Here is a 26,058-nt window from a genome sequence, read left to right as displayed (position 1 = left end):
TGATAGGCAGACAGAACTGCAGAGCTGTCAGTACGCCCCCTCCTTGCTCAAACAAAGACGGAGCAGAGCAGGAAAGGAGAGGAGAGTGGAGTGGGATGGAGAGATCACGCCAATGGGAGGGGCAGCGGATGGGGAGGAAGCCAGGATATAAGGATGATGGTTTTTTTGGGGGGGGTTCTGCAGTGATATAGCTGGTCTGGCTCCCAGTGAGCTGGATATTAAATCTCCCTGTCAAGTGCTTCCAACACTCAAGGACACCTGACACTAAGAGGAGAGCCAGCTCTGGGACAGCACATACTGTACACACAGGAGTGACAATGTGCACATTCTCAAATACAGATAAATAATAATAATTTTAAAAAAAAAGATCTTTCCACAAGATCAAAGCAGAAAGGAAGTGGGGAAAAACAGGTTGGTAGGCTTCTGAGTTTTAAATGATGGTGCTATAAAATGTTAATTGCTCTGTCCCTTAACAAGGTTAAAGCTTTTCCTTCTCTGTGCAGCTGTTCCAGTATTTAGCCTCTTTTTAGTTTATGTTCCACCCCTACTGAGCTAGGTGATGCTTCAGTATGAGCCACAGCACCTTGATCCATTTCATTAGTGGCTAGAGTAGAGAGACATCCTAGTGTCAGCATCTCCAAGCTGGGCAGAGCCCCCATGAGACAACCCCCCTCAATTTCTTCCCGCCCTGGCCTCCAGCCCACCACTCGCCCGATCTGTTCAGCCCTGCCACAGATTAGGAGTGAAGCCACGTATGCATGCGCATAAACACATGAGAGAAGATGATTAAAATTCTGGCTTACAGCACACCCATACTCAGTCATTTACAGACACTCTGTCACAGATAACTGCACTTCTCCCTTCCATATCTTTACAGGAAATATAGGAGCAGCATTGATACAAACTGACCATCTGTGTACTTGTGGGATACAGCTAAACTGCTGCCACTTGTCTGTGTAAATAATGATAAGTGATAAAGAGACTGTGTGTGACCGGATGGAGATGATAAACATTTAATTTTCTTGATAATTGATCATTTTTAGATGCTGCATCGCAACACACACACACACACACACACACACACACCCCCCATAGGCTTTAAACAAAAAAAGACCTGAAAGAAATATTCGTTAAAACAAGACTTGTAATTCTGGATGACTATTACTTGAACCTGAAATGTTTTTACTTAATTGTCAGAAAGGATTTTTACTATTTTATCTTAGTAATCTACAATATCAAATGAGCCTGTTTTTAAATATAACTAGATGTAATTAAAAGATGTGTACCTTCATTGAAAACGTCACGTCTCTGGTTCGCTGGATGACCTACTGGATGTTGTTTCTGCTTTTTAGGAGGCCTCCTGTGTACAGCGGCCATACTCATGTTACTGTCTGTAGACACCGGGCTGCCAGGACGGTGACTTGATGGGTTTATTTGGTATTTTCGTGCTGACAAAAGAAACAGAACAATAGTTTTTTCCCCTCTTTTTCTTGGACAGCAAGAGAATAAAATTATTGCAATAAAATTAAATTATTTCCTATAAAAGTGGTCTACTTTACCCGACGCTCCCCCAACTTCTTGGCCCTGTGAATTAGGGTACTTTGCCACCCTGAGGCCTGAATACTCTGCAGCTGCAGCAACCGCTTGAGCAAAGTCGGCGTCTGTGAAGAAGGATCCATCTGATGAGCTGACTGCACTGGATCTCCCCGAAGAGACATTATCCTCTTCGGAAGCTGACCCCCATCCGTTGATCATGGAGCCCGTCACTGAGCTCTCCAGGTCCCCCATGCTGGATGCAGGCGTCTGTTCTAGCCCTCGTAGCAGCAACCTCCGCGGATGCATCTGGGGATGGTGAGGGTTTGTGTGGGGGTGGGTGTGGTGGTAGTGCATCTTAGCCACCTCTGCATCTGTCTCATCGCCGTCCTCCTCTTCCTCCAGTATGTCCTCCTCCTCCATACCATCCGTGTCCAAGGCTAACGGGGTGTTGATATACCCATATGTGTGTGAAGGAGACATGGGCCTGGGAGGGGGTGGGGGGCTCACAGCATGGCGCCTATAAAAAATGAGAAGAAACTCATAAACTGTAGAGTTTTTTGCATCATTAAATCATAGTTACCCAGTTATGGAAAAAACAACCTAATCGTCCCATGTTTTAGCCAATTGACTACAAATGAGGTGCTTTACTGTTGATGATGCTGATGATCTTCTGATGTCACATTAGAAGTTAAGTTTTGATCACCCCAATGATGTGAATTTGCTAATTTATTTTAAAATGGCTTCTCTGTGGAAGATGAACTTCAAATTCATTATGGCATCCCCCCCCCCTTCAGGCACAATAACAGGGATGAGTTTTCCAAAACAGTTCTATCTCACAGCTGGATTTCTGCACAATTATAATCATTGACAAAAATACATTTGACTAAATTTACGCTGATGTGCTACCTATTTGAAACACATTTAAAAAAAAACAAAAAAAAAAAACCCCTAAATGTTCTACTGCTTGAATCCCCGTACTATACTGAAATGAACTGCAACAAATGACTCCCTAGAAGGTAAGAAATCAGTCTAAAACCTAAGATATGCTTTTGAAAAATGGCCAACGGTGCACACAATATACAGACGATATACATGGAGTTTAATGGGCTCAATCAGGAAAACAGCCATGAATTTCAAATGCAAAGTAAATCATGTTTCTTTATGAGGCTTTAGAGAATAGATACATTTCTTGAGGATTTTTTTTTTCTTTTCAGCAGCTGAGTGCTGTTATTCTGCTACTTTATTCTTGCAGACAGCTTGACATCATGCTGCTGTACCTGCGTTCATGGCTGTCTGGGGCATCCTGGAGCATCGGCTGCATCTCCTCCTGGGGTGAGGGGGTGAGAGTGGCTGTGGACTGGTGACTGTAAGACACGGCAGCAGGGGAAGAAGCTGCCCCACGGATGGGAGGAGTGGGCCCCCTCTCCATCTCTTCTTCCTCCTCCAGCTCATCAGGCTGCAGGTACATGTGAGAGGGGGGCATGGGGCACTGCATGTCTGGATCACAGCTGCCCGCAGAGAGAAACAAGCCTCATTACCTTCATATCGCTCAGCAAAAACATGAATGTTTTTTTTTTTAATTGAAGCCAGAAAACATCCTCTAAATATTCATGTCAGCCTTCTATCAGAGTCTGACATGAACCTAGCACTAATGGACAGAAAATGCTCGGGGCAATTGTTTGGAATGAATGTGGAGAAAAGGCAGCCGCAATGAACTAGTATTTAAATATACTGTCAGATCAGATGACCATTTAGACATGTCCCACCTTTCTTCCATCGGTAGAGAGTATTCCTCTGTGTTCCGAGTTGGGGGTGGGTTTGCAGGAGGAGGGGGCAGAAGGTCAGCCCAATTCATTGTGCTTTGTTTGGGTACTTTGGGGGTGCGCACTCCCTTCTTTTGACCCTGACTCCCTGTTCACAAAAGGTAAAACGATCATTCACAGGACCGCTACAGATACACATACTCTCTGTCTCTAAAAATCACATCAATTATTAATGCTGGAGAAATCACAAGGTAACAAAGATACTGACAGCAGAGACAATTGACATTAATAAGGCTGACTGACAAGAAAACGATAATTTTACATGTGAGAGTGAAAAGGCTAATGCAACTCTCCAATTTATGTAAGTATGCCCATACTGCTCAGAAATTAAATGAGGGGAAATACTATAAAACAGCTATTTCCCTGAAGGGGTATAACCCAGTATGAAGAGAAAAGGTAGAAGGAAAACAGCAGAAAAGGGTCCAATTAATAGAAAACTATTAAAATTGTGAACCAATGAGCTGTGATGTGCAGGCAGCACTAAAGGCTGCTCCTTAATGGCTTGAACTTCAAACGCAATATCAGAATGGATACATGGCATTAAGGTGGCAGTGTTGCATGCCGTCTGCAATGTGTTATCATTTGTCCTTGTCCAAAGACAGACATTGAGGCCATGATGAAATTAGGCTGCTCCATACTGGAATTAAAGTAAAGCCAATTAACGGAAGTAATGCAAAATAAGCAAGGACAAACACAGAAATAAAAAGTACAAAGCAGAATAACAAACACAAAATAATTTGAAGATGCATTTCCTTTTATCTAATTTGCTTTAAACATCCTTGGATGATGTTGCATAAAGAAAACAAAAAACAATGGAAACATGCTCTCATGCCTTTGTTTCAAAGTACTGTTGGCACTTGTGTTTTATTCACCATGTTTCCACACTGAAGGCTTTGCTTCAAGATGGGCTAACATGCAAATTAATCAAATTACAATTGAAAGCATATTTTATTAGTGGCTCAAAGTGATTTAAAGCCTTTGAGAAAACTGGGATTTTAAAATGGAGCTTGAGGGTATATGTGATTATAGAATTCATAGTAATAATTTAGCAGGAAAAATAATATTTTGCCTTTTTTTTTTCTTCCTGCAAACATCGAATGAGAGTCTGTGTTGATTTGTATAACAGCCGACTGCCCGACCTGAAAAAACTCCTGTCCTTGATCCTCTAACCATCTTACCGGAGGTACTACTGCTGCCCCGGTCAGAGCTGTTGTAGGAGCCCCCAGTGTGGCTGTCATGAGTCTGGCTGTAGGGAATTGTGGCTGGCATAGGGCTGTCACCTCCTCTGTAGCGATCTGGTGGTGAGGATAGTGAAGGATATAGTTATTGCAGGGAGGCAGGCAAACAGGGACACCACAAAGACGACTACTTTGTACTAAACAAAGATCACCGCTTTACATTAGAAACGTTAAACAATATATGGAGTGAAATGAGATTACACCGAGAACTATGTATTTAGCTACACATGAGGCATGCAGGTCATGCTTTCATATTCATTCTCATGTGAGTATGTGAACACATGCAACAGCTGCACTGAAATCTTAAAACTATCACACCAGCTGTGGTTCCTTTCTGCAGGTACGACCAGGTGATGATAGCTTCATTCAAAGCATCTTTAAAGATCTTTGAGTTATCTTTATCTTTCCTTTAGAAATCTGACACCAAGGATAAACTCTCACACCTGCTTTCGTTATAAAACAAGACACCCCAGATACCAAAAGATGATAGCAATTCAAGCCTGGCCCTCATTTAGCAGTAAAGATTCTACTTGATTGCGTGGAGAGGTTGCATGAATGCCATACAGACAGGCAGAAAGACAGTGATGGTGCTTTTGTTGAATGAAAAGGACTGAGACAGAGCCAAGGGATACATGAGCATGAAACTCTTCTACACGTATCCAGAGTGGGGCGAAACAGCCAGGAGAAGAGAGAAGTGAGGGAAAAATCGAGTGGAAGAAGATCATGGCTTGGAGTTGGCCTCTCTAAAGATGGCTGCTGGCTATTCCACACACTCACCCTTGTTCAGCTTGTTTTGCTCCATGATGTTGTACTGCAGCTGGGAGCTTATTTCCTGTTTCTGCTGCTGGACTGAGGGGGGCTTCCAGCAGTGTTTCTCATTCACCTCTCCTCCACCCACGAGTCCACCTCCACTCCCTCCAGTCACTCTGTCTGAGTTCATGTTGTTTCCCATAATGGAGGACTGGATGAGCTGAGTGGTGGCATAAGGTGTCGGCTGGCCCCCTGGACCTACAAAGCGGCCATCTTTAAGGTTTGGGCTGTTGAAGGTCTTCATCTCATTGATCTTGTTGGACAGGTCTACATCTCCATAGACTCCTGACTCAGGCACCATAAGGTTGGTCTGCTTGTTTTCCATCTGGTTGTTATAATTGGCGATACAGTCGGCTGAAGAACATGAGGAGGGCATTTAGTCAGTCTTTTCTACTGCTGATCAGCTTAGCAGCAGTATGCCAGTTTGGCAAAAGATTTCAAACAATAAGGCATCATTTCATCTACTGTCGAGCTGAAAAAATTAAGAAAAGCAACACATTTTTCATCTCAAGCTTTTTGAATGATCCCCACCTTCCAGAGAGACATTTCTACTTATGCTTTAAGTCTCAGTTTTGTTTGCAAAAATGACGATCTGCTCTAGGTGACTGACACAGGTTATGTTACCCCCTTCTCAGTTTCACCCATGACTCAGTGTAGGTGTCATCTGTGTTCTTTTTCTTCTGATGGTTGGGAGCGTCTTTGCTCATTGAGAGGGACGGAGACATGTCTGTATCAAAGACCTGGAATGAGGCGTGCAGTAAAAGCACAGCTTCACTGACAGATCCAATTTTCCCTGGCTCATAAAATATTCAAATCCTCCAGCAGATCTGAGAGCCAGCCTTGCGGTAAATACCAAGGACGGCCATAGGTGCGCGCAGCTCGTGCCACGTAACTCATGTTTCAGCTGCATGGAAAAGCTCAAACACTTCAAAAGGTTGATGTGTGAAAGCGCCCCTATGGCTGAGATAAAGGGACCTTAACTCGTATTTCTTTGCTCTGTCACCTAGTCAGTGATCCTCTTAATGTTCAGAATTTAGGTTTGGCACACACACAAAGCATGCGTCTGGCAAGCTCCTTAGTGTCATACAGCAGGGTGTCATGCGAGTGAGGGCTGCCTCTAGCCTGTTATTCCCTGTTAAACATCTCAGACCATGTTAAGGTAGAGTTAAACACTTCAACCTCAGAGGGGTGATTAGCACAAAGAAAAACTCAACTTGACTATAGTCTATAAAATGAATTATTAATCCTCACTGGAAAGGTTTGAAGTCAGGAGAAACTATTTAGTGGCTGGATGGATATTGGATTGAACAGCTGGACAGGAATTATGTGCTGCCCTTAAAGGCATAGTCCCAAAGTGCATAATTTAGAACATAAAGCATTTCATTGCAATCCAAGTTCCAGAGGATAGAGGTTTTTTGGTCATGGCTGTTAATTATTAATATTACGTCCTACATCATACTCTGTGTGTGTGTGTGTATGGTTTGGCAGCAATGCATAAGATTCTGAGGCCAAATATGCTTCCCTTTGTTGATAACTGTACTAGTGCTAAATAAACTAGAGGCCACCTGGTGGTGTTCTCTTTTTCCCCCCCTCACCCTACTTATCTTATCTTTGCTCTGTATTTATGCCAATACATCTCACTGTAACATACACTTATTCTTCATCACTACTTTTTCCATCTGCATTTCCAGGTACACCCTTCTCCCTCTATCATTCTCTTTTTCTCTGCTTCTGGCCATCGTCTGCAGTCCAGCCTTGACCCCTTCGCCCGCTGCACATTTCTTAAATAACTGAGCACTTAGGGGAAATTACATTACCGGGTATAACAACTGTATGGAAATCAGCAGAGCAATTTGATTAGCAACAGAGTAGAGCTATGAGCCCTGCTCAGTGTGCTCCTTTTATTTCCTGCCTAAAACAGCTCTACTTTAACCTCAGATAAATCCAACACACAAGCGCACAGCCTCTCTTAATCCTAATATTTCTCTAGGTTTTTCTTGTGGAGACCTACAGAAGGGAGCGATACACAGAATAACTCTCCAGGGAGCTAACCTAGATATCAGATTTTACTTCCTTTTGCACTGCAGATTCCCCCAGCTCCCTACATTTCTTATCTCTACAGTTATTTTGTCAAATGATTGCATTGTTGCCTTCGAGAGGAGGGTTTATTTTGGTTGTTGACTACATACGGCACTGACAAAACATGCATACCTGGTCGGCTGTATGTTGCCAAGTTGCTGTCGCTGTTGCCATTGCCAGCAGTGCAGCAGTTGATGCTGCAGTCATTGTGGTTGGAACATGAGTTGGGCCATGTGTCGGCCAGCCAGGGTTGAGTGGCAGAGTCCCCAATGTTTAGTAAACCAGGCCTGTGGACAAAAAAAAGGAGGAGGGAAAAAAAACAAAAAGGGCACCAAATGGTTAACAATAGTAAGAAACCAAGCCAATGCCGCAGTGACATTTATGTGAATGAACTGCAACACCCACAATAACATAATATTTGAAAGAGAAGATTATGTGAGTTTATTTATCCAGCTAAGAAGGGGAAAAGTAGAAATCCGGCTTTAGCACTTTTTGCCTTTCGGCCACACACAGGCCCAGGGAGCACATTAGAAAAAAGCCCAGCTAAATAGATTGTGTGTGCTTGGCTTGGCCATAGCCAATGACACTTTCCCTGAGCCCTCGTGAGCATTAGCGATCCGCCTGGATTAGACAGCTAGATAAAATTCTCTCCCAATGCTGCGAAATCCACGTCCTGAACAGGCAGTGAACCACAAATACTCACAGAGTAGATTCCACAGTGTCACACAATATCTCTATCATTGGAAAGTGTTTTCTTTAAGCTGTACACAAGGAGAACAGACTTGAGCAACGGAAGAAAAATGCATCCTTATCATTGTTTTGCCATCCATCTCTGTCTTGTCTCCTGTTTTTCAGCTTTAATTCAAATTCAAATCAAGCTGGCTCATTTAACAGGATTCTACTGTACTACTGGACCTTAAGCCAAGTAAAGACAGTCTGTTTTTGCTCATTGAACGAATCAATTTAGTATACAAAAAGAATGCAGGAACATATATTGTGTGAGTATCCAAATCTCTATAGAGTGACTCTGGGTTCGCGTATCGAAACAGTGAATTAGCCATGAATTACATTTTCTTATTCCCTCTTAAATGACTCATTTCTTGGATTCGTTTTGGGTAATGAACACATTTGTCTTGTACAGCCAAATACAATCTCACAATGACTCCTCAATCACCCTGGCAGTTATATGTTGATACTGAACAACCATTGTCTTTGTGCAGAGCTGACAATTCAGTCATACAACTGAATAATATAATGATGGCTTCAAGCTAACTGTTCATTAACAGAAGAACAACACACGCATACATTACAGTATTAACTATGTTTTGGACTAGAGTAAAGAGCGCATAATGAATGAATGCATATTTTCCTGTTTTTTCCCTGCTATTTACCAGTTATGTGAACACATGCCAAATGCCATCCAATGGATATACAGGTCCAAGTCCAGACATTCTTGCTGTTTATGCAAAATGCACAATTCCACTACATTAGGCGGCGTGCTGTTGCTGCTGTGTACATGCATGTAGCTCCATTAATGTTTTATGGTGATGCTACGGCACAGCCTGGTGGTTGCATGTGGTTCTCCACCATTTGGGACAAGGATGGGCACTTGGCAGACTATATGGGGCTTTGTTCCTGTAGAATTATTACATACTTAATGCAAGTCCTTACCCCTCTCCTCTGCTCTGTGCTACCTTTGAAAGGCACAGCACTCCCCCTAGTGTTTGTCAAAGAAAAGTACACAAGGCACACCCTACTAATATATTCCGGAGGTTTAAGGATTCTTTGTATTTGAAATTACATTCTTAGCATTCATTCACTTAATGCGCCTGTTTAAAAGATATATTTTTTCAAAGACACTAAACAAACTCTTACCTTCCAGCACTGCTGACACCTTCTCCACCTCTTTGATATGCCACTGAAAGAGAGAAAATGAGTTTGTCGTGATTCCACCAACGTTATGATTGTCGTGATGTCCTTCTTTTCACCACAGCCATGTAAGTTCAACATAAAATTCTTTATTTGAGTTACTTATTTTCTTATTGAATTATTTATTTATTTTGAATTGCCAATTTTGTGAAAAATGATTGGGAGAAAACTGCTTTTAAGCTAGTGCTGTGTTTTTGTGTTTTGTATCAGAGCAAGTGAGTGTGTGATTGAATGCATGTGTCATCATTTCAGCTGAGTCATAGACACACACGCACACACGAAGCAACAGGAGCAGGAGGATGTGTAAGAGGCTTATGAAGAACAAAGATGCAGAGCTCTTTGGTTGTCTGGCTCGGGTTCAGCGTGTTTGAAGCTCTGTGTGCTGCAAGTTGGACTCTTTCAAGGAGCTCTAAGCTGCCGGTGTGTGTGAAGGCGAGATAAACTTCTAACTTTAATTACAATCTCTTCCCTGAGAGGAGAGAAGGTGGAAGAGGGGGTAGGTTGGGCCTTTGCTGTGTTGATTCCATGTCTCTCTTTCAAAACAGGAAGTGTGTGGTTTGGTCTCTGCATGTAGCCAGAGGAGATCTTATGCAAAACTAAATTATCGCAGTCTGGTTAAAGATGAAAATCAGTATAATGCTCAGTAAAATCCTGGTTTCACACAGAGTACCAGGGCAGGGAATTTCTCTCTAAAGAATCGAACCTAAACGCGCAAGCAAGGACTATGTTTCAGCTGAAAGATTTCCATGAAACAAGCCTGCCACTGCAAAATGATTCTACCTGATTGCAAGCCTCAAGGCAGACACAAAGCGCACTGCTACCGTGTAGATACAATCCCTGCACAGACAGGATCAACCAGTAGAACAACAAACACAGAGTGCACTGGATTGTCTCCTTCACTGTTACTTCCTCTTATCTATTCACATGGTTTCACATTTGCCATTTCGCTAAACACCGCCAACACCCTTTTGCACACCTCAAGGGAACAAGGAATTTCCGAGGGATGAAAGTCCACGAGTGAAAGAAGAAGGTGGAGAGAACTGTAAAGACAGACTTGCAGGGACAGAAAGATACAGATATACAAGGAGCTTTTCTTTTATCTGTTTTATGCTGTGTCACTTCAGCTCACAGATAACCTCCTTAGCTCTGCTGCCACTTGCCTGTTTAATTGGTGTGTTGGAGACTCTGGTGGTGTGTCATTCTCCTAAATCCCCTCTGAGGTTGCCAGCAGCCCTTTGATCAAGTTACCACTACTATAAAACAGATTCTTGGTACTGTGGCCTCTCTTTTTTGAGCTTTAAGTTCTGAAACAGCTCAAATATTTGCTGGAATATTTATGTGGAGGTAGACCATTGCTGTGCCAATTAATTGGGCCTTTCTTTGTTTTTTAATCAAGTGTTCCTCACCAACTTCTCTACAGCTGGTAATTTCTCTAATGATTCTATTAGGACTGTGGTTGTTAAAGCCATTAAAGGACGCTTTCCCCAACGGCAGTGAAAATGTTTCTGTTGTTATAAGATATTCTGGTTTGGTTTGTATTTAAAAGGAAACAAAGAGGACAACCTTCCCACTGAAAGAATAACATATATTGAAGGACAAACAAGGGATCTTTGAATAGGTTTAGGAATCTTTTTTTGGATTTTATGGGGGATGTGTTTCTGTCATTGTCAGATTCTGATTGTTTTCTTGTGTTGTTTTGTTTGTCCTCCTTTTTTCCTGAATTGGCCTTTTTCTGTTGGGAAACTGGACTGAGATGTGCTTAAGGTTTTGAGCACACTGTTTGGTATTTTTATGTTCCAAGAAGTTTGTGAAAATGGGAAAAGGCCTGTGCTGTAGTACATTGAGTTTATAAAAACATAGATACTGTATGTACTGCAGGAGAAGGTGCTTACCTGTTGGTGTAAAAGTGAAGGATGGCACTGTTGGAAAAGACAGAGAAAGAAAGTTATTGAATTATCAGAACTATCTTTCTAAATATTAACTCCACAAAATGTATAAGTTTCGCAATACACTTCAATAGCCTGTATTCACACGCTGCATGCTGCTTGCTAGTCTTTGATCCTCTCAGACATCCCAGAGGGAAAATGAATGTTGAGCCAGCTGCTGGTTCAAGTCGTGGCCCAGACTGTCGGAGGCCTGCTGTTCAGAGGTCTCGCACTGTTGAGATGTCTGTTGCTATCTCAACACTCACATCATCACCCTCACAACTTAATTGCTCGCACAGGCATGGAAGGGGTTCTTTATTAAACATCCATCTACTGTAGTAGGGTGCCTGTTTTTGAAAACTCTTGTAGAAAATAGGATCCTAAGTATCTGATATTTACTGCAAAAAATTACTGATATCATGCTATAGTTTTTAACTTTAACTTTGTGACTTTTTCAATACAACATGTGGCAGGCAAAGAAATGCATCAAATTCTGTTTTTTTTTTTAAGATTATTGCAGCCCAACAAGTAATTATGGCCTGGTCATGAAAGCCTTAGTACAACATTATTTTCACATTTTCATTTTTATTTATTATTACTTTTTTTTTTAAAGCATTGGTTTATGAAATGGTTCAGAAACCCAATGAAAGTGGATTAAATTCTTTAATAACTTCTATATTTTTATGGTCTTTAAAATATAGTTGAGTCGTTTCCCTGTTTGAAGAAGTTAAGAATGCTCCAGTAAACACTCCAGTTGATGCAACTTTGCCCCATGCTGGTAGTCATCCAGCACACTGCCTTAAATATGTGCATTTTTTAGAAATGTTGCACTTTGCCTTCAGACTAAAACTGCTTTTGCGAAGAGACATCTAAGAAGCGGATACTACTGCTGCTGTCACATTTTTATTTCCTCAAATAATTACCTCATACAGTACCCCGTGCGAACAGATGTCCTTTAAACATCACAATCATCTTATCACGTTTGAATCTTTCCCCTTGATGCTCAAACAAATCGAAAGATATGAGTGGTTGGAAAAGATTATCTGTTTGATAAGCCTTTGAAGAAGAGACGTACCCAAAACAGTCGTGAGAAATAGAAACGTGACTAACATGCATAAATCAAGAATCAGGTTGCCATTCTCGCAGATGTTTGTTCCCAAGAGCGATGAACCAGTATGTAACCTGTGACTGTATGTAACTGCTGCTTTCTTTTCTTAAAAATGACTTGAGCTAAAAGATGTGAAGGCTTCTGTAGCATCCCATAATAACATTTGTGTTACACAGTGATGTCATTTGTAGTATTTCGAATAATGACAGAGCGCCATGAGGTCATGAGGGAAACAAGAGAAAGCTGTTTAGACTAATTTTGCATTGACAAAATAAATGTAATCTTTTAGAGACGGCGCTAGCATATACTGTCACACACAGATACACAGTAATGCAAATTCAGCTTAGCGAAGATTGTTGATTCATGTGGTTGCAATTATACTCTTTTCAAAACAAAGACTGTGGTCTGGGAACACCAGGAGGAGAAAAAGGGGAGGTATGTCTGCCTCCTGGTTTTCTAAAGAGCTTCCATCTTCCTTTCTTTCTTTTTTTTTCTTCCAAATTTGACCAAACATCAACATATATGATTCACAGCGGGACATGAGGTAACCTTATGCTACACTGTCTTCTCATCTCTTACCTGACCTCAGATCATGACTGCATTCATTAAATATTGGTCTTCACTTTGTTTTCTCTGTAATCTAAGACATAACAAAAAAACCCCACAATAGCTCTCACAGACCACACAGGTAAATGTGCAGGAGATCAGGATAAGCTTAGCTGAGGTCTCTTTTACTTTGAGAGACACTGCTCCCACTTTTATCATGGCTGGAGTAAATTGAGAGCACAGATAGCCACAGATTTACAGCTAAAATCATTGTTTGTGTGTGTATCAAGGTTGAAGGGTCTATCTTCTCTAACCTTGGCAATCAGCAGTAAACCTAAACCTGGAAGTGAGGCTGTAGAAGGTAGCACTCACAGGCAACAGCTGCACAGCCCAAGGCCACACATTAAGCCAGCCAACACATAAATGAGACTCTGAAAGAGGGGCTAATGGCTCTCTTTATACTCTAAATATTGCGGGCAGAGGCTGGGGATGTCATGAACCTCATTACTTTAAGTCGGGTAAAAAAAAAAATGAATGAGTTAGGCAGAGGCTATGCCAACATCCTTGAAATACAGTCTTTGAGTTTTTGAAACAAAGGTATGAGGTCCTTATTAACCAGAATGAAATAATTGGCTGCTCTGTATCTGAAGGCCTCTCTCTCAAAAGTACTTTGACCACGTGAGAATGTGTCCTTGAAAAAGCGAGATTACAGCCAGACATTATCCCTTTCCCAGCGCAGTCAGAAGGGAGTTGGTAAAAGGAGGAATTTTGGATGCCAAACTGTACTTGACTGCAAACACTCCTAACACACTCCTGCAAAGACAGCGTGACAGAAGTATGAAAACAAAATAAAAGAGGTGTTTATGCAGTACTCTCAGCAGGAGCTCACACTGCATCTTAAAGTACTCTACGGGAGACCTCACCTCCAGCGCTGCTCTACAAAGAAATCTTTGTGTTTGACAGAGAGAATGTGAGGTAGGTTGGCGTCATTTAGGGTAAAGACGATGGGGAAGACCGAATTGCGTCGCACTCGCTCACTAAATGCAGTGAGAAAACCTCACTGAAGTAAACCGGCGCCTTGAATTTGAAATTCAAGTTGATAGTTCGGTGATTGTTGAATTTGTTACATTCGTGTACTGACCTTTGCGTATACCTGCATAGCTGCTGGACAGGCCATTCCGCTTCTTTCGGTGTCTGTACAACCAGATGCTGAAGACCATGAGGATAATCCAACAAGCAGCTCCTATGCCTGCTATAAATGCCGGCTGTTTGACCACATCTGAGATCTGCTGGGACAGGGGGTTCTCCTGGTTCACTGTGTCTGTCATTCGGCCAGAAGCATCTAGAACAGTGAGAACAAAGTAGAAGTTATTTTTTGTGCTTTTTGCGATTATTAGACAGCATATTAGTAGACAGAAAAGCAGTGAAAGTGTGTGGTGGGACTTGACCCCAGGCCGCTGCATTTCAGCCATGTGGCAGTGCTAAAACTGGCACCCACAAAGTAGAAATGATTGAAGAAGCAGTATATTTTGACTTGCAAATTTTGGATGGGACAAGTGAAATAATGTGAGTTGGGAATGTGAAAACAACATTATTCAAAGCTGAAACTAAACCAAGTGGAAAAAGACTGAAATAGAGAAATACATTTAAAATAAATGGAGCCTGCACAATACATAAATAGGGATATTCTTTCTCCTGGTACATAAAAAGATTCTTCATCTCAGCGGGTATGTATGAGGCTGGGGTTGTTGTGGAAAAGGAGTTGTTTCTATAATTCAAAAGGCTTTCATTGCAAATCCCAGTCAACAATAGCAGGTGAGCATATAAAAGCAACCAGAGACATTCAAACAGAGCCTGTGCAGCATAACAGCCTGATGGAAGCGGATAGGAAAAAAGAGAGACATCATTCACACCGAGCAATAGTGGTATCATAATCATATAAATAAATCCAAAGAGATCAAGCTCAAACACAGATACCACAGTAATTAGCAAACCGGGGCACATCTGTGGAAAAACTGAGGTGTGAATGCCTTGAAGCCTGTTTCACTGTGAAATGTGCTGCTGAAAAGATGCTGGCTGTACAGCTGCTCACAACAACAACCTGCTCTCGGTCTGTTTTTCTCATCGTGACACATGAAAGATTTCTTTGACTTGCCCCAACCCCTGTCACTCTGAAATTTCTTCATGTTCTCGTTACTTTGTCTTCGTCTCTTTTTCTCGCGTCTTTCATGTTGTAGCCACTCTTCTAAACTGGCACTCTTAGCCAGAAGCAAAAACACTTCCCAAAAGAAACCAGCTCGCTGCCTTTACCCCTTCTGTATCTTTCTTTGTCTCAGGCACTGAGGCTACGTCTCCATTTGGCTGCATCCCTTCTTACTTTGCAGTCTTCTCAATTTGTGGCTCTGTCTGGCCGAGGGAACGCAGCATGTCAATGTGACTAAGCAGCCCACAAGGGACTGTACAGGTATCTAGGCCGGGATGACGCATACAAGCTCCGAGTGTGACAAATGCATTTGGGTGAAGCGCTGGTCCCCGAGGCACATTGTTCCAGTGCAGTGTTGGAACATGGCAACAATCACCACAGGAACTCTTCAAGTGAGATAAATTGTATCAGTCACAGCCAATGCTTCTTCATGCTCATCCCAGCCCACTCAATCACACATTTGAAACCAGATGGAGCTCTTTCTCTCTCTGCCTCATCCTGCTATTCATGTGTTTTCCATCTCTCCCGAGTAGGCCAGCTCAGAGCTTTGGGGAATAAAAACTGACAAAATATCTCCAAATATTTGTCCATCTAGACTAAAAGAACAAAAAACAATAAGTAAATTACAACAACTGGCCTCTGAAGCAGGCTCCGCTGTGTGTCTTAGCATTAATAACATGTCATGTCTGAGCCCGGAGTGCACGATTCATTATTGCCTTTGTTGTCTGAAGCGAAGCAGAGGCAGAAAACATTGCATCCTTGACTGGAGAATGGAGCAGGGTGCGGCAGTCAGTTCAACAGCTCTGCCACACAGGAATTTAATGTGCCTGTGTTGATCGTACTGCCAGCTACTGTAAACTAAAGCTATTTCAGACTATGCAAAAGCTGTATAAGACCCCCTGTCATTCAGACTCATCAGACTCCCGTGTGGCAGGTTTGATGATGTTTTTCTAACAATAATCACTCCAATTATAGTTTTAAAACATCGTTGATGATAAAAAAGAGAAGACAGGCAGAGGCTTGCACATGGCTGTTCCCATAAAGAAGGGCATTACATAACTGTCTGTTTACTTGGCATTAAGTCCTTTCTCTCTAAAGCTCTTAATTTAAGATGTCTGGATTAATGCCATAATTATTTGTCAAATATTTGAACTTCACTCAGTTGTGAGGATTGGCAGAAGACAAAGGCACTGAAGTAATGTTTTTAAAAAAGGAAAAGAGGGGAGAGAAGCAACAGTTGTTTCTACTCACCGAGCTGAAAGAAAGTGACATCACTCTTGACCCCTGGACCTGCACCAGTGCTGGCTGCTACCTCCACACTGTAGCGGATCCCCGGGGCCAGACTGGGAATCAGCACGGAGAAGGTTGAGCCATCAACTGTACGGTTGATGTGGTACCTAGTCTCATTCCCCAAGCACCAAATCTGCCATAACAGAGACAAAGATGAAGTGGAGATTGAGGCAATGTTATGAGCGTTTCGTGAGAACATTTAGTTTGGTAGCTGCCACTGGTCTTGTGCTCTTATAATAGGCTGGGGCCATTTTAGCACAATCTGGGTATTGCGTTTCATCTCTGAGGCAGGAAAACATGTTATAACTTACAACATTTTACAGAATATGCTCAACACAGGGTTATTATTACTTGAGGTAGTCATAACATGTCACGGAGCAGTCTCAAACCAATTAAAAACAGTAATCATCTCCTTAACCCAATTTTAGCAGAAGCTTAGAGCTGCGAGTCCCTAGAAGGGCAGACAAACTCCAACAGGGTCACAGAAGTATACTTTAACCTGGGATTAGGACTCAGAGACATCTCTGTCAGTCTGTTTTCTTTACCCCTCACCTCCTTCCACCAGTTAACTGTGTTAATATGCTCACTTCATCCAGCGTGTGTGTTTTTGCACTTCTGTGATGAAAACTACAAAGGCTTAAAATTTCCTGTGCATCTTAAAAATTGTGGTGAGAAGCAGTGCCGCTGGGGACTGAGCTCAGTAATGAGCAGGGAACACTCCTCGAACTGTACTTAAAAACCATGAAATTACTCTAAAGTCTATCAGCAGAAAACATTTACCTGGAAAATTAACAGTGGCTTAACTTTTTCACAGGCTCTGCCTCATCTCCCTTTTTGCCACTCACCTATATCTCTTCTGACTCATAAAGGCTTTCCAATTAAAATAAAGGACTTCCACAGCATAATGTATGACAGGACAGTGCTGTCCTATATTGGCCATTGTTAAAGTGTGAATATTATCTGGTAAAGAGGTAGGACAGGGGACTAGAGTTGTTACAGAAAGAAAGATACTGAGGTCTTTTGCCAAAAGTTTACTCTCATTCTTATACACACACTACACTGATGTCTCTACTACATCTTTATTGACAGCAGGAAATAAAGGCAAGTAGTTTGTTCTTCAAAGGAAACTTCTCATTTTCATTAATACCACTACAATCATATATTATAAAATACATAATCTCCCCTAAACTCCTAAAAAACTAACATTCCATCTCTACTTCACAAACACATCTGTAATCACAGCTTAAAGCCTCACTACAGCCCAGCAAATAATAAAAGATAATAATAACATTTTGGTGAAAAATATACAACACTGATAGATTTTTACTTTTGAAATGCCACAAGATGTGTGAATTTACCACCTCCACCAGATGGCACTGTTTCACAACTGTTTCCACTAGCTTTCCAACTTTCCTGTCTCTGAGCTTTTGTCAGCAGACACAGAGGTGTACAAAGGTATGCCTCATCTAGGAATTCATTACCTTTCCATGTCTATGTATTGTCTGTTTCTCTGTTATTCTTTTATCTGAGCATCTTCACCTCTGTTTTGTCTCCTTTGTGTCTCTTTCTGAACAGTCCTACTTGCTCAGACCTGAGGTAAGTGCTGGCTGTTTGGGGTTTTTTTCTTTCTTGTTACCTTGTACTCCTGGACCACCCCATTCTGCTCCTCTTCTGGAGGGGGTTGCCAGGAGACGATGATGGCAGTCCCATTGTCCCCACTCTCTGTCACTGTAACCTTACGAGGAGGGGCACTGGGGGCTGGGGAGGTAGACAAAAGAAAAAAAATGTTCATATATGATAGGGGGAAAAAAAAGCCTAAGTGCCTACAGTCTCTCCCTGCTTTCTCTGTGCAATTTAGCTGTCAGAATTTCTTCTGTGCGTGACTAAAGCTCATGTGTGAACAAATGACTAATTATCAAATTTATAAGCATTTTTTAAAATCTGAAACATCACTTTGCTAAATGTAAGTGTTTTTTGGGGGGTAAAAGCAAACAACTGTTATTCAGAATAGACAGTTATAGTGCTGGGGCATATGCTGCTGTGTGAGCGCCAACCTGTGATGGTAATTAAGCGCACACAAAAGAAAAAAGAAAAAGTCACAGTGTGCGTGAGTGTTACAAACACACATCATTATGAGAAAACAAACGTTATGTTTAGAACTCCAGAAACAATTATCGACACAATTGGAAACAAAGGAGAATCCAGCAGAAAAAGATCAAAACACTCCCACACATGCAACACAGAAAAACGCACGCACTCCAGTAAACACTCTGCACTACAAATTAAAATTTGCAGTTGGGTTTAAACCAAACCTCACAAGTCTGCCACAACCACACCCTTATGAAAAATGAGTATAACACTTGCAACTGGGGTGTCGTATATTGCTCGCCATACCCAAGCATGCGTGAATATAACACAGTTAGCGATAACATAATCCTGCCTGCTGCCAGCAGCTGTTGTATTCTCTCACACATGCAAGCCGTGCATATAAAACTGTGTAAACATGAAAACATGCATGCACACATGCAAGCACTGAAGCACTCTCGCACACAGCCGTACACATTTACACCCTCCCCACCTTCCTCCAGCGTCTTGCCAATTTTGACATCACTGTCTGTTCCCTGGAATTCATTGAAGAAGGGGCGGACTTTGAATTCGTATGTGACGCCCTTCCGAAGGTGCGGCACGACGGCGCTGCCCTCCCCAGGGGTTCGCACCTCAAACACGGCCCATTCACTCCTCTGTTGCCCCTCTGGTGAAGGCCTGTACATCACCTTGTAGCCCTGGATGTACTGTGACTGCTGCTCCACCTAGTGAACGCAACAGGAACAGAGGCAAAGGTGGTGTCAGCTTAACTGGATCATGCATGTCACAAGTAACAGTGGAAAATGATACGGCAGCGTAATAAACTGTAGCATCACTGGACAGCCATGGATTCATGCAAAGAGGTTCGCCAGACGCAGATGGAATGGGGTGCTAACTCATCACATCACCCCTCTGTTTATCCATCCCCATCTTCTACATTTCTCCTTTCGAAAGTCTGTCTATGCGCCATTTGGAGCAGCAGTGATTTGTGCAAACCACACTATGAGGTCATTGGCCAAAGGTTCCTCCAAGTCTGGAGCTGCTTAAATAGGGCCCAGACTCCCAGAACTGCCTGTCTCATCCTGTCCTGCTCTCTACTGACTGCTAAAGTCAGGAAAGAGAATAAAAAGTGCACCTTTATACACGAAGTAGTAGTAGTAGTAGTAAAAAACAAAACAAAAATACAAACAAACAAAAAAATGGTGTGTAGCTGAATAAAGACATTTGTTTAAATCATAGTGATAATTAATGTTACTTCCAACATGGAAAAGAAAAGAATAACTGCTAACCAGTATGCTAATATCCCTATGAGTCCCTATGGAAGGCAGGCAGCACTAGCTTGTAAAGATTTTAGTGATTTCTTTATCCCTCCCCCATAAAATATGCTGCTGGCTCAGGTGGTCTTCATTAAGCTGAAAACTGTGCAAGCATTTACCACAACACAAAGGAAAATGTAAAACCAAGAAACTGCACATTGAGAATAGATTTAACCCCACAAAACAAGGAAGTTGTGGTGCTCCCTCCTGTCATGTCTTTTACTGGAACATTCCAGCGAGACAGAGCAACTGGGCAGTAATGGTTTAAATCAGTCTTGACATGTCAGTATCCTTTTTACATTTCCTAAGCCCCATTTATCACTCACTATGGCACTTCATAATACCTGGGAATGCTGGGGTGGCCTTGTGTCAAAAGACAGAACTGGGATTGTTTTTGCCCCTTGGTGACCCCCATCCTATAGTCTAATATCTACTATGCAAGGAAGTCGGTGGAGCACAAAAGCGTATTTGCATTGTTCCAAAAACATACATTTGCCAGATTAGTTATAGAAGGCCATTGGTACTTGTTATTTAGCTTGTACCAGAAAAGAAAAATCACCATGAGCTGCCGTTTCTACTTCTTCCTCACCCACCTATCCGTTTTAACATCTGTAAGCCATTTCTACTTTAGAGCATGAGTTGGCAGCTTCTTCCTTCTCACTCGTATTATTTTAACAGCCGTCAACTGTTTTCAATCTTAGATGGCACAGTCTGGCATGGCACACACTGCTATATAGCACTACATGGCCTGTTGCAAGAGGTTGTGCTCTGAAGTCTAGCTTTTGGGTGGATGAGTGGTCTGCTATAGACAGAACTGCAAATCTTTGGTTTCTGGCCAGCTGACCAGTTCAGACTGATGCCAGATGGACACTAAGAAAACTTGGATTGTGTTCCAGGCTGCTTTCTGCAGTGTCCTTTCTCTGTACGATGCTAGGATGTTAGTACATCTGCTCGGCTGAGTGGTCTGACAAATTGACCATAGGCCTATAACTAAACTAACCTTGAAGCTCTAGTGACGAGCTATACCAGCGATCCACTCTGCAATCTGATCCTGAGAAAAAACAAACTACAACAGTCCATTCATTGCTAAAATTATACTCACTGTCCACTGAACCCTGACAGATGAGGAGGAGAGAATAGTGGGGTTGTGCAGGTGGATGACAGCATCTCCTAGCTCCCTCTGAATCTGACGATGGTCCACACCCTGACTGGTGGGAGGGATATCTGTGTGGAGGCGAACAAAAATGAAAAATAGTGGTCATATTTTAAAACTCCAAATGTGACATTATTATATTTTTAAATTTACATCAATAAGAATTTATTATATAGTTCTCACCTTGTGTTTTCACAGCATCAGTGATTGGACTGGGATCGCTCAGCCCATAGGCATTGGCTGCCCGTACTAAGAAGAGGTAGACTGCACTGGGCTTCAAGCCCTTCAGTACAAATGACTCAGGTTTCACATGCTCTGCCAAGGTCTGCCAGCTGCTTCCTGATGCATGACTGTGGACACACCACAAAGAGAATTAAGATTTAAAAAGCTTTAAATGAAGCCCTCCAGTTATTAGTTTGTTCTTGGCCAAGCTTTACCTGAAGGCTTCTATGATATAGGAAGTGGGCGTGGCTCCAGCATTAAGGTTTGGTTTCCAGGAAAGCGTGACAGAGCTACGGGTAACATCAGTGACCTCAGGTTTGGAAGGAGCGCTGGGGATCAGGTTTGGGTCAGTAGGTCTGTTTGGCTGGAATTGGGCCCCAGATTCTAAATGCAGAACAGAGAAAGGCAAATAATAAGGAAAACATAGTCTACTGCTGTTTTCCAACAACCAGGGGAATGTGGAACATCTCCAAGGCTTATGTCTCGTGTTCGCCTTCAGTTTAAATAAACACAATCACCAAAATAAACGAGAAAAAAAAGAATACACTTGTTAGTAAAGTGGTTAGGCTTACCTTGGACCTCTAAATAGGCTTTCCAAGAGGCCTCTCCACTGGGTGTGGAGGCAGTGCAGGTGTAGGTGCCAGTGTCACTGAGCTGAAAGAGGAGGAGGAGAAGGGAGGATGTTTGTTTAAATGGAAATTATTTAAATGTGTCCCACGGTTTCCTGAACTGGGCTCTGCCTCTTGTTATCTTCACCCTACCATCATTGCTTTTGCTTATTGACATGCCGAAGGAGTCTGTAGCAGGCAGCTGTCATTGCCTGATAATCTCAATATCATCTCCTTTTGAGCAGAAACTGGGGGAAAGCAGCTGGAAAGGCCAAAAGTGGCGGAGCATTCCTAGTCAAATGGAAAAGATTTTCACAGGATCATACACTAATTGGAGACCTTTTCTCCCTTTGCCATCCACCTGAATGCCAAACATGAAAGTGACTGCTCTGTGCAACACATGTGGTATATGTTTAAACCTTGATTCATGATTCATGTGCTTGTAGATGTACTGTAACTTTGCCAGACAAAGACAAGGTTCACTTGCATTTTGGAAAATGTGAACCATTGTGCAGCAAATGGGTAATTAAGTATATTTGTGGAACTGGGCATAACTGGAAAAGGGCTTATTTGTCTTTCTTTCTGACTAGTTTGTTTTGAATAAAAATAAAATTTTAATAAAATTCTATTAATGCATTAGATTCAGGGGAAAGAGTTCTTTCAGTTAAAATGCAGCAGTTTAAGAAAAACTGAAGAAACACATGTTCTCTTTAAAAAATAAAGTCAAAGTTCCAGACATCTGGATCTGGATCCAACCAAAAACAAATCAGAATTTCTTGGCTTGTAGCCTGAATTTCCTCCTAATTTAACTGAGATTTGTTGACAAGTTTCTAAGATGCTAATAAGCCAAACATGAAACATAAACATAATGGCACAGATTACAAAAAGGTACATTTTTAAAACTGTCTGTTCTGTCAGCTGGAGTCTATGCCTCTGCTTGATACTAATGACTCTGTTACGGTTTGTTAGTGATTGATGCTATTCTGACACTACTGTGCTTATGTTTAGACAGTAAAACAGAAAAAATGAAAAAGATAAATGTTTGAATCATGAAGTATAAGGATATCCTGTCAACAGACCTCTGTTTTCCCCCCACCCAAATAAGAATAAAATTCATTAAAAAAGTAACACCCGCAAAACAATATGAATAAAATATATCATCCCAAACATCAAAAACATCTTCATTAAAATATTGTCTGGTATAAATGACAAGTTCATTAATGTAAAGTGCCTGCAGAGTTTACTCTTCTACAGCAGGGGAAGGGTTCAAATGCATCTCCTTTCCTGCCTGGCGGCCCAGTCGCACTGCAATCTTGTCACCACAAGACGTGCCGGCATTCATCAGAACGCCGCAAAATGACGTGACCTCTGACCCTGTGACGCCTCCATCCTGGAAGACACGTCGTTACCCCCTCCTTGTCTCTACCTAGAAGTGTGTTCAGCATCACACAGCTTGCCATGACACATAGACGTGTGCGCGCACACACACACACATGCAGCCCACAGCACCTGCTGACTGACAAGAACTACAGACTGTTCAACTTCACAGACTCCATTTCAGATCTGCGGCAACTGACTGACAGCCTGCTGAGGGTTGGCTGCTGGCAGGCAACACATGCTTTATTTACCAACCAGCAGGGGTTTGCCAAGCACATTATGCATGTGATATGGGTAACCTTGAAGTCTATTTTAAATGGATTGAAATCATGTATTATATATAGTGTATATAAATACATGGCAATTTAGCAGATTTTGAGTGAAATTATGAACAGCAGTGGGTACTACGCTGTCCTTTAACTTTGCTTGACACTAAAAACAGACTTTTTTAAAATGTGTCCAGGTGTCTCACCTTTGCATAGCGTATCTGCAGTGCACCTGTGTCCAGTTGCTTGACCCTGGAGTCATGTGTGGACACTAAGACGCCGTCCTTCCTCCACAGGATGGTGGGTGTAGGGTTACCAGATGTCACACAGTTAAGAACAACCGTGCCATCCACAGCCACCGTCTGATTGGTTGGGCCTTGGCGGATGACTGGTGGCGGGCGGTCTGACACAACTGTGGAAGCAGGAAGGAAAATGGGCAATTATGTGGATGGCGCTAATCTGTGAAGGTTTCATGTGGTGTAGCGGGGAAAGAAAAGACACGGGATTCAGTCAGTTATATCCAGCTTGTGGGAGTAAACACACAAAAGGTATAGAACGGTGAGAATTGGGTAAACAAGCTTGTAACAATGAAAGAATGGGAAAACTGCAATGGTAGCAGGAGAGGAATTCAATTCAATTTTAAGAACTGGAAGCAATTTTCTAATCATTCAACAGCAGGAGTCCAACTTAGCCAAATAAAAACAGTGTAATTAAAATGAAAGCGGCTCAGATACTTCAGTCCTCTCGCTGCAGATCCACCATAAGACTAGCAGTATACATAAAAACGCTTGCAGCCAACAATTCCCTGGCCCATCCCCCTGCCATAAAACACCAAACAGGGAAAAAAGGCTTAAAAAAAAACAACATCTAGCCAGAACAGACAAAGGTATTAGCATGAGGATGTTTAAACTCCTCCCTGTCTCACAGCCTGTGAACCCCGGGTGTTCAACACAAATCAAACAAAGACAGAGTAAAAGCGTGTGTTTGACAGAAAAAGGATGTAATGCACAAAAACGGCGGAAGACTTTAAATAATTTCTTCCGTTTGCGATTCATCATATTCCTACTATAGGTTTTCTGCCTCCCCCAGATTATCATTATTATTCATAGCACTATTGATGACCACTGCTGTCAGCCCCACTGATTTACTAGCAAGTTGCATTCAGTGAGAAGAACTCAAATTAATATCTAACACAGTGTAAAAGCAACACATAATGATATATGTATGTGTGCGTAGATCTTCAGAACCATGCTGTGGTGTAATCTGTGGGCTGCTTTGTCTTTGCTTTTGTGCCGGGGATGGTGCAATTACTAAAACACTGTCAGCATGACCTGTAATTACCAAATCTGCCTGCGGAGAAGTAGTGGCCTCAGAGTGGCCTGCTCACTTTAATAACTGTTATTATTATCCAGAGAGCACGACAGAATGAGAGAGAGAGGAGGACGTAGATTTGGAGCACGCCATTGTAGGTCTTAAATGAAGAAGGACATTTGTTAAATGAAGGGATGAATCTAGGTGTGTCATAGACAAACTAATAGCTGCCCAGATTACTGTGGGAATGGTGGAAGTGAAGCCAAGGTTAGTCCACCAGGCTTGTCAGGGATTGGCTAGAAGGGTAATTAGAGGACCCAATCCAGACCTCACCACATGGCTACAGTCTTCCAACAGTAGACAGCAGCAAGCCAGCCATGGAATACTGAAGGAGACTTTAGCCAGTGTGAAGCCAGCGAAGCCAAGTACTGCGCCACGGTCTGGGTGCACAGGCACCAGAGAGTCTCTACCTCTGACAGGAACACAACGAACTGGCCAGACCAGACCTCACAAACCTCACTTTGGATATTAATATGCTCTGAAGCAAAGCCACAGCATTACATTTGAACAGCATTATACCAATAAACCAAAGATTATCTGAAATTCCGAAGTATTATCCGACATATTCCTCTAAATGTCCTCCTAGTGTTCCTAATTCTCTCTCAGGCTTTGTTATATGCAAAAAGGGTGTTTAAAAAAAGTTTGCCTACCATCTGTGACCTCTAGCAGAGCCTTGGTGATCACACTGCCAGCAATGTTGAGGGCCTGGCAGCTGTAGTATCCCCCATCTGAGCGCACAGCATCAGTGATGGTCAGATCCCCAGTCTGAGACACTGAAAACCGACTGGAGGGTTGAGGAGGTTGATAGGAGAACAGCAGATTCTAGAATGGATGAAAAAGGATTACATGTGGTCACCATTTTAGTATTTCCTTGAGCAAATCAACTGGACAGATGGAAGATTTCATTCTAAAATGATAGCCAATCATGTGAAATAAGCTTATAAATAGTTATTTACAAAGCTTTTTGAGATGAAAACTTTTACTGCAGTTTATTTTATTTACCTGACTGCCTTCCCGCTGCCAGAAAATGGCCGGTTGTGGGTTTCCAGTGGCCTCACACTGGAAGGTGACAGTTCTGCCAACTCCAACCACCTGGTTCTTCGGTCTTACCACAAATGCTGGCGGTACTGGAGGACAGCCATGAAAATGGTTAGCCAATGAATAGACAAACAC

At 42.2% G+C, this 26,058-nt stretch overlaps 1 protein-coding gene across 1 annotated transcript in view; it reads right to left on the bottom strand.

Moving 5' to 3' along the window:
* Positions 1-26,058, bottom strand: part of robo1 (roundabout, axon guidance receptor, homolog 1 (Drosophila)) — a 199,979-nt gene that overhangs the window by 3,725 nt on the left and 170,196 nt on the right. The window contains exons 9-28 of the mRNA XM_085371614.1: positions 25,888-26,012; positions 25,536-25,707; positions 23,721-23,926; positions 21,836-21,917; positions 21,479-21,647; positions 21,225-21,391; positions 20,991-21,112; positions 19,066-19,297; positions 18,124-18,245; positions 16,449-16,620; positions 14,136-14,336; positions 11,308-11,334; positions 9,362-9,404; positions 7,619-7,773; positions 5,375-5,761; positions 4,538-4,654; positions 3,303-3,447; positions 2,814-3,044; positions 1,560-2,053; positions 1,287-1,448 (exon numbers count right to left, since the gene is read on the bottom strand). Of these exons, the coding sequence (XP_085227740.1) occupies positions 1,287-1,448; positions 1,560-2,053; positions 2,814-3,044; positions 3,303-3,447; positions 4,538-4,654; positions 5,375-5,761; positions 7,619-7,773; positions 9,362-9,404; positions 11,308-11,334; positions 14,136-14,336; positions 16,449-16,620; positions 18,124-18,245; positions 19,066-19,297; positions 20,991-21,112; positions 21,225-21,391; positions 21,479-21,647; positions 21,836-21,917; positions 23,721-23,926; positions 25,536-25,707; positions 25,888-26,012 (3,531 nt within the window). The remainder of the gene's footprint in view (positions 1-1,286; positions 1,449-1,559; positions 2,054-2,813; positions 3,045-3,302; positions 3,448-4,537; positions 4,655-5,374; positions 5,762-7,618; positions 7,774-9,361; positions 9,405-11,307; positions 11,335-14,135; positions 14,337-16,448; positions 16,621-18,123; positions 18,246-19,065; positions 19,298-20,990; positions 21,113-21,224; positions 21,392-21,478; positions 21,648-21,835; positions 21,918-23,720; positions 23,927-25,535; positions 25,708-25,887; positions 26,013-26,058) is intronic.

The sequence above is a fragment of the Diplotaxodon limnothrissa genome, linkage group LG14 (genome assembly GCF_057381915.1).
Source record: "Diplotaxodon limnothrissa isolate DT_005_m linkage group LG14, D_limnothrissa_male_GT1.1, whole genome shotgun sequence".
In the NCBI taxonomy this organism is placed as follows: domain Eukaryota; kingdom Metazoa; phylum Chordata; class Actinopteri; order Cichliformes; family Cichlidae; genus Diplotaxodon; species Diplotaxodon limnothrissa.
This window is presented reverse-complemented; position numbering and strand designations above follow the sequence as displayed.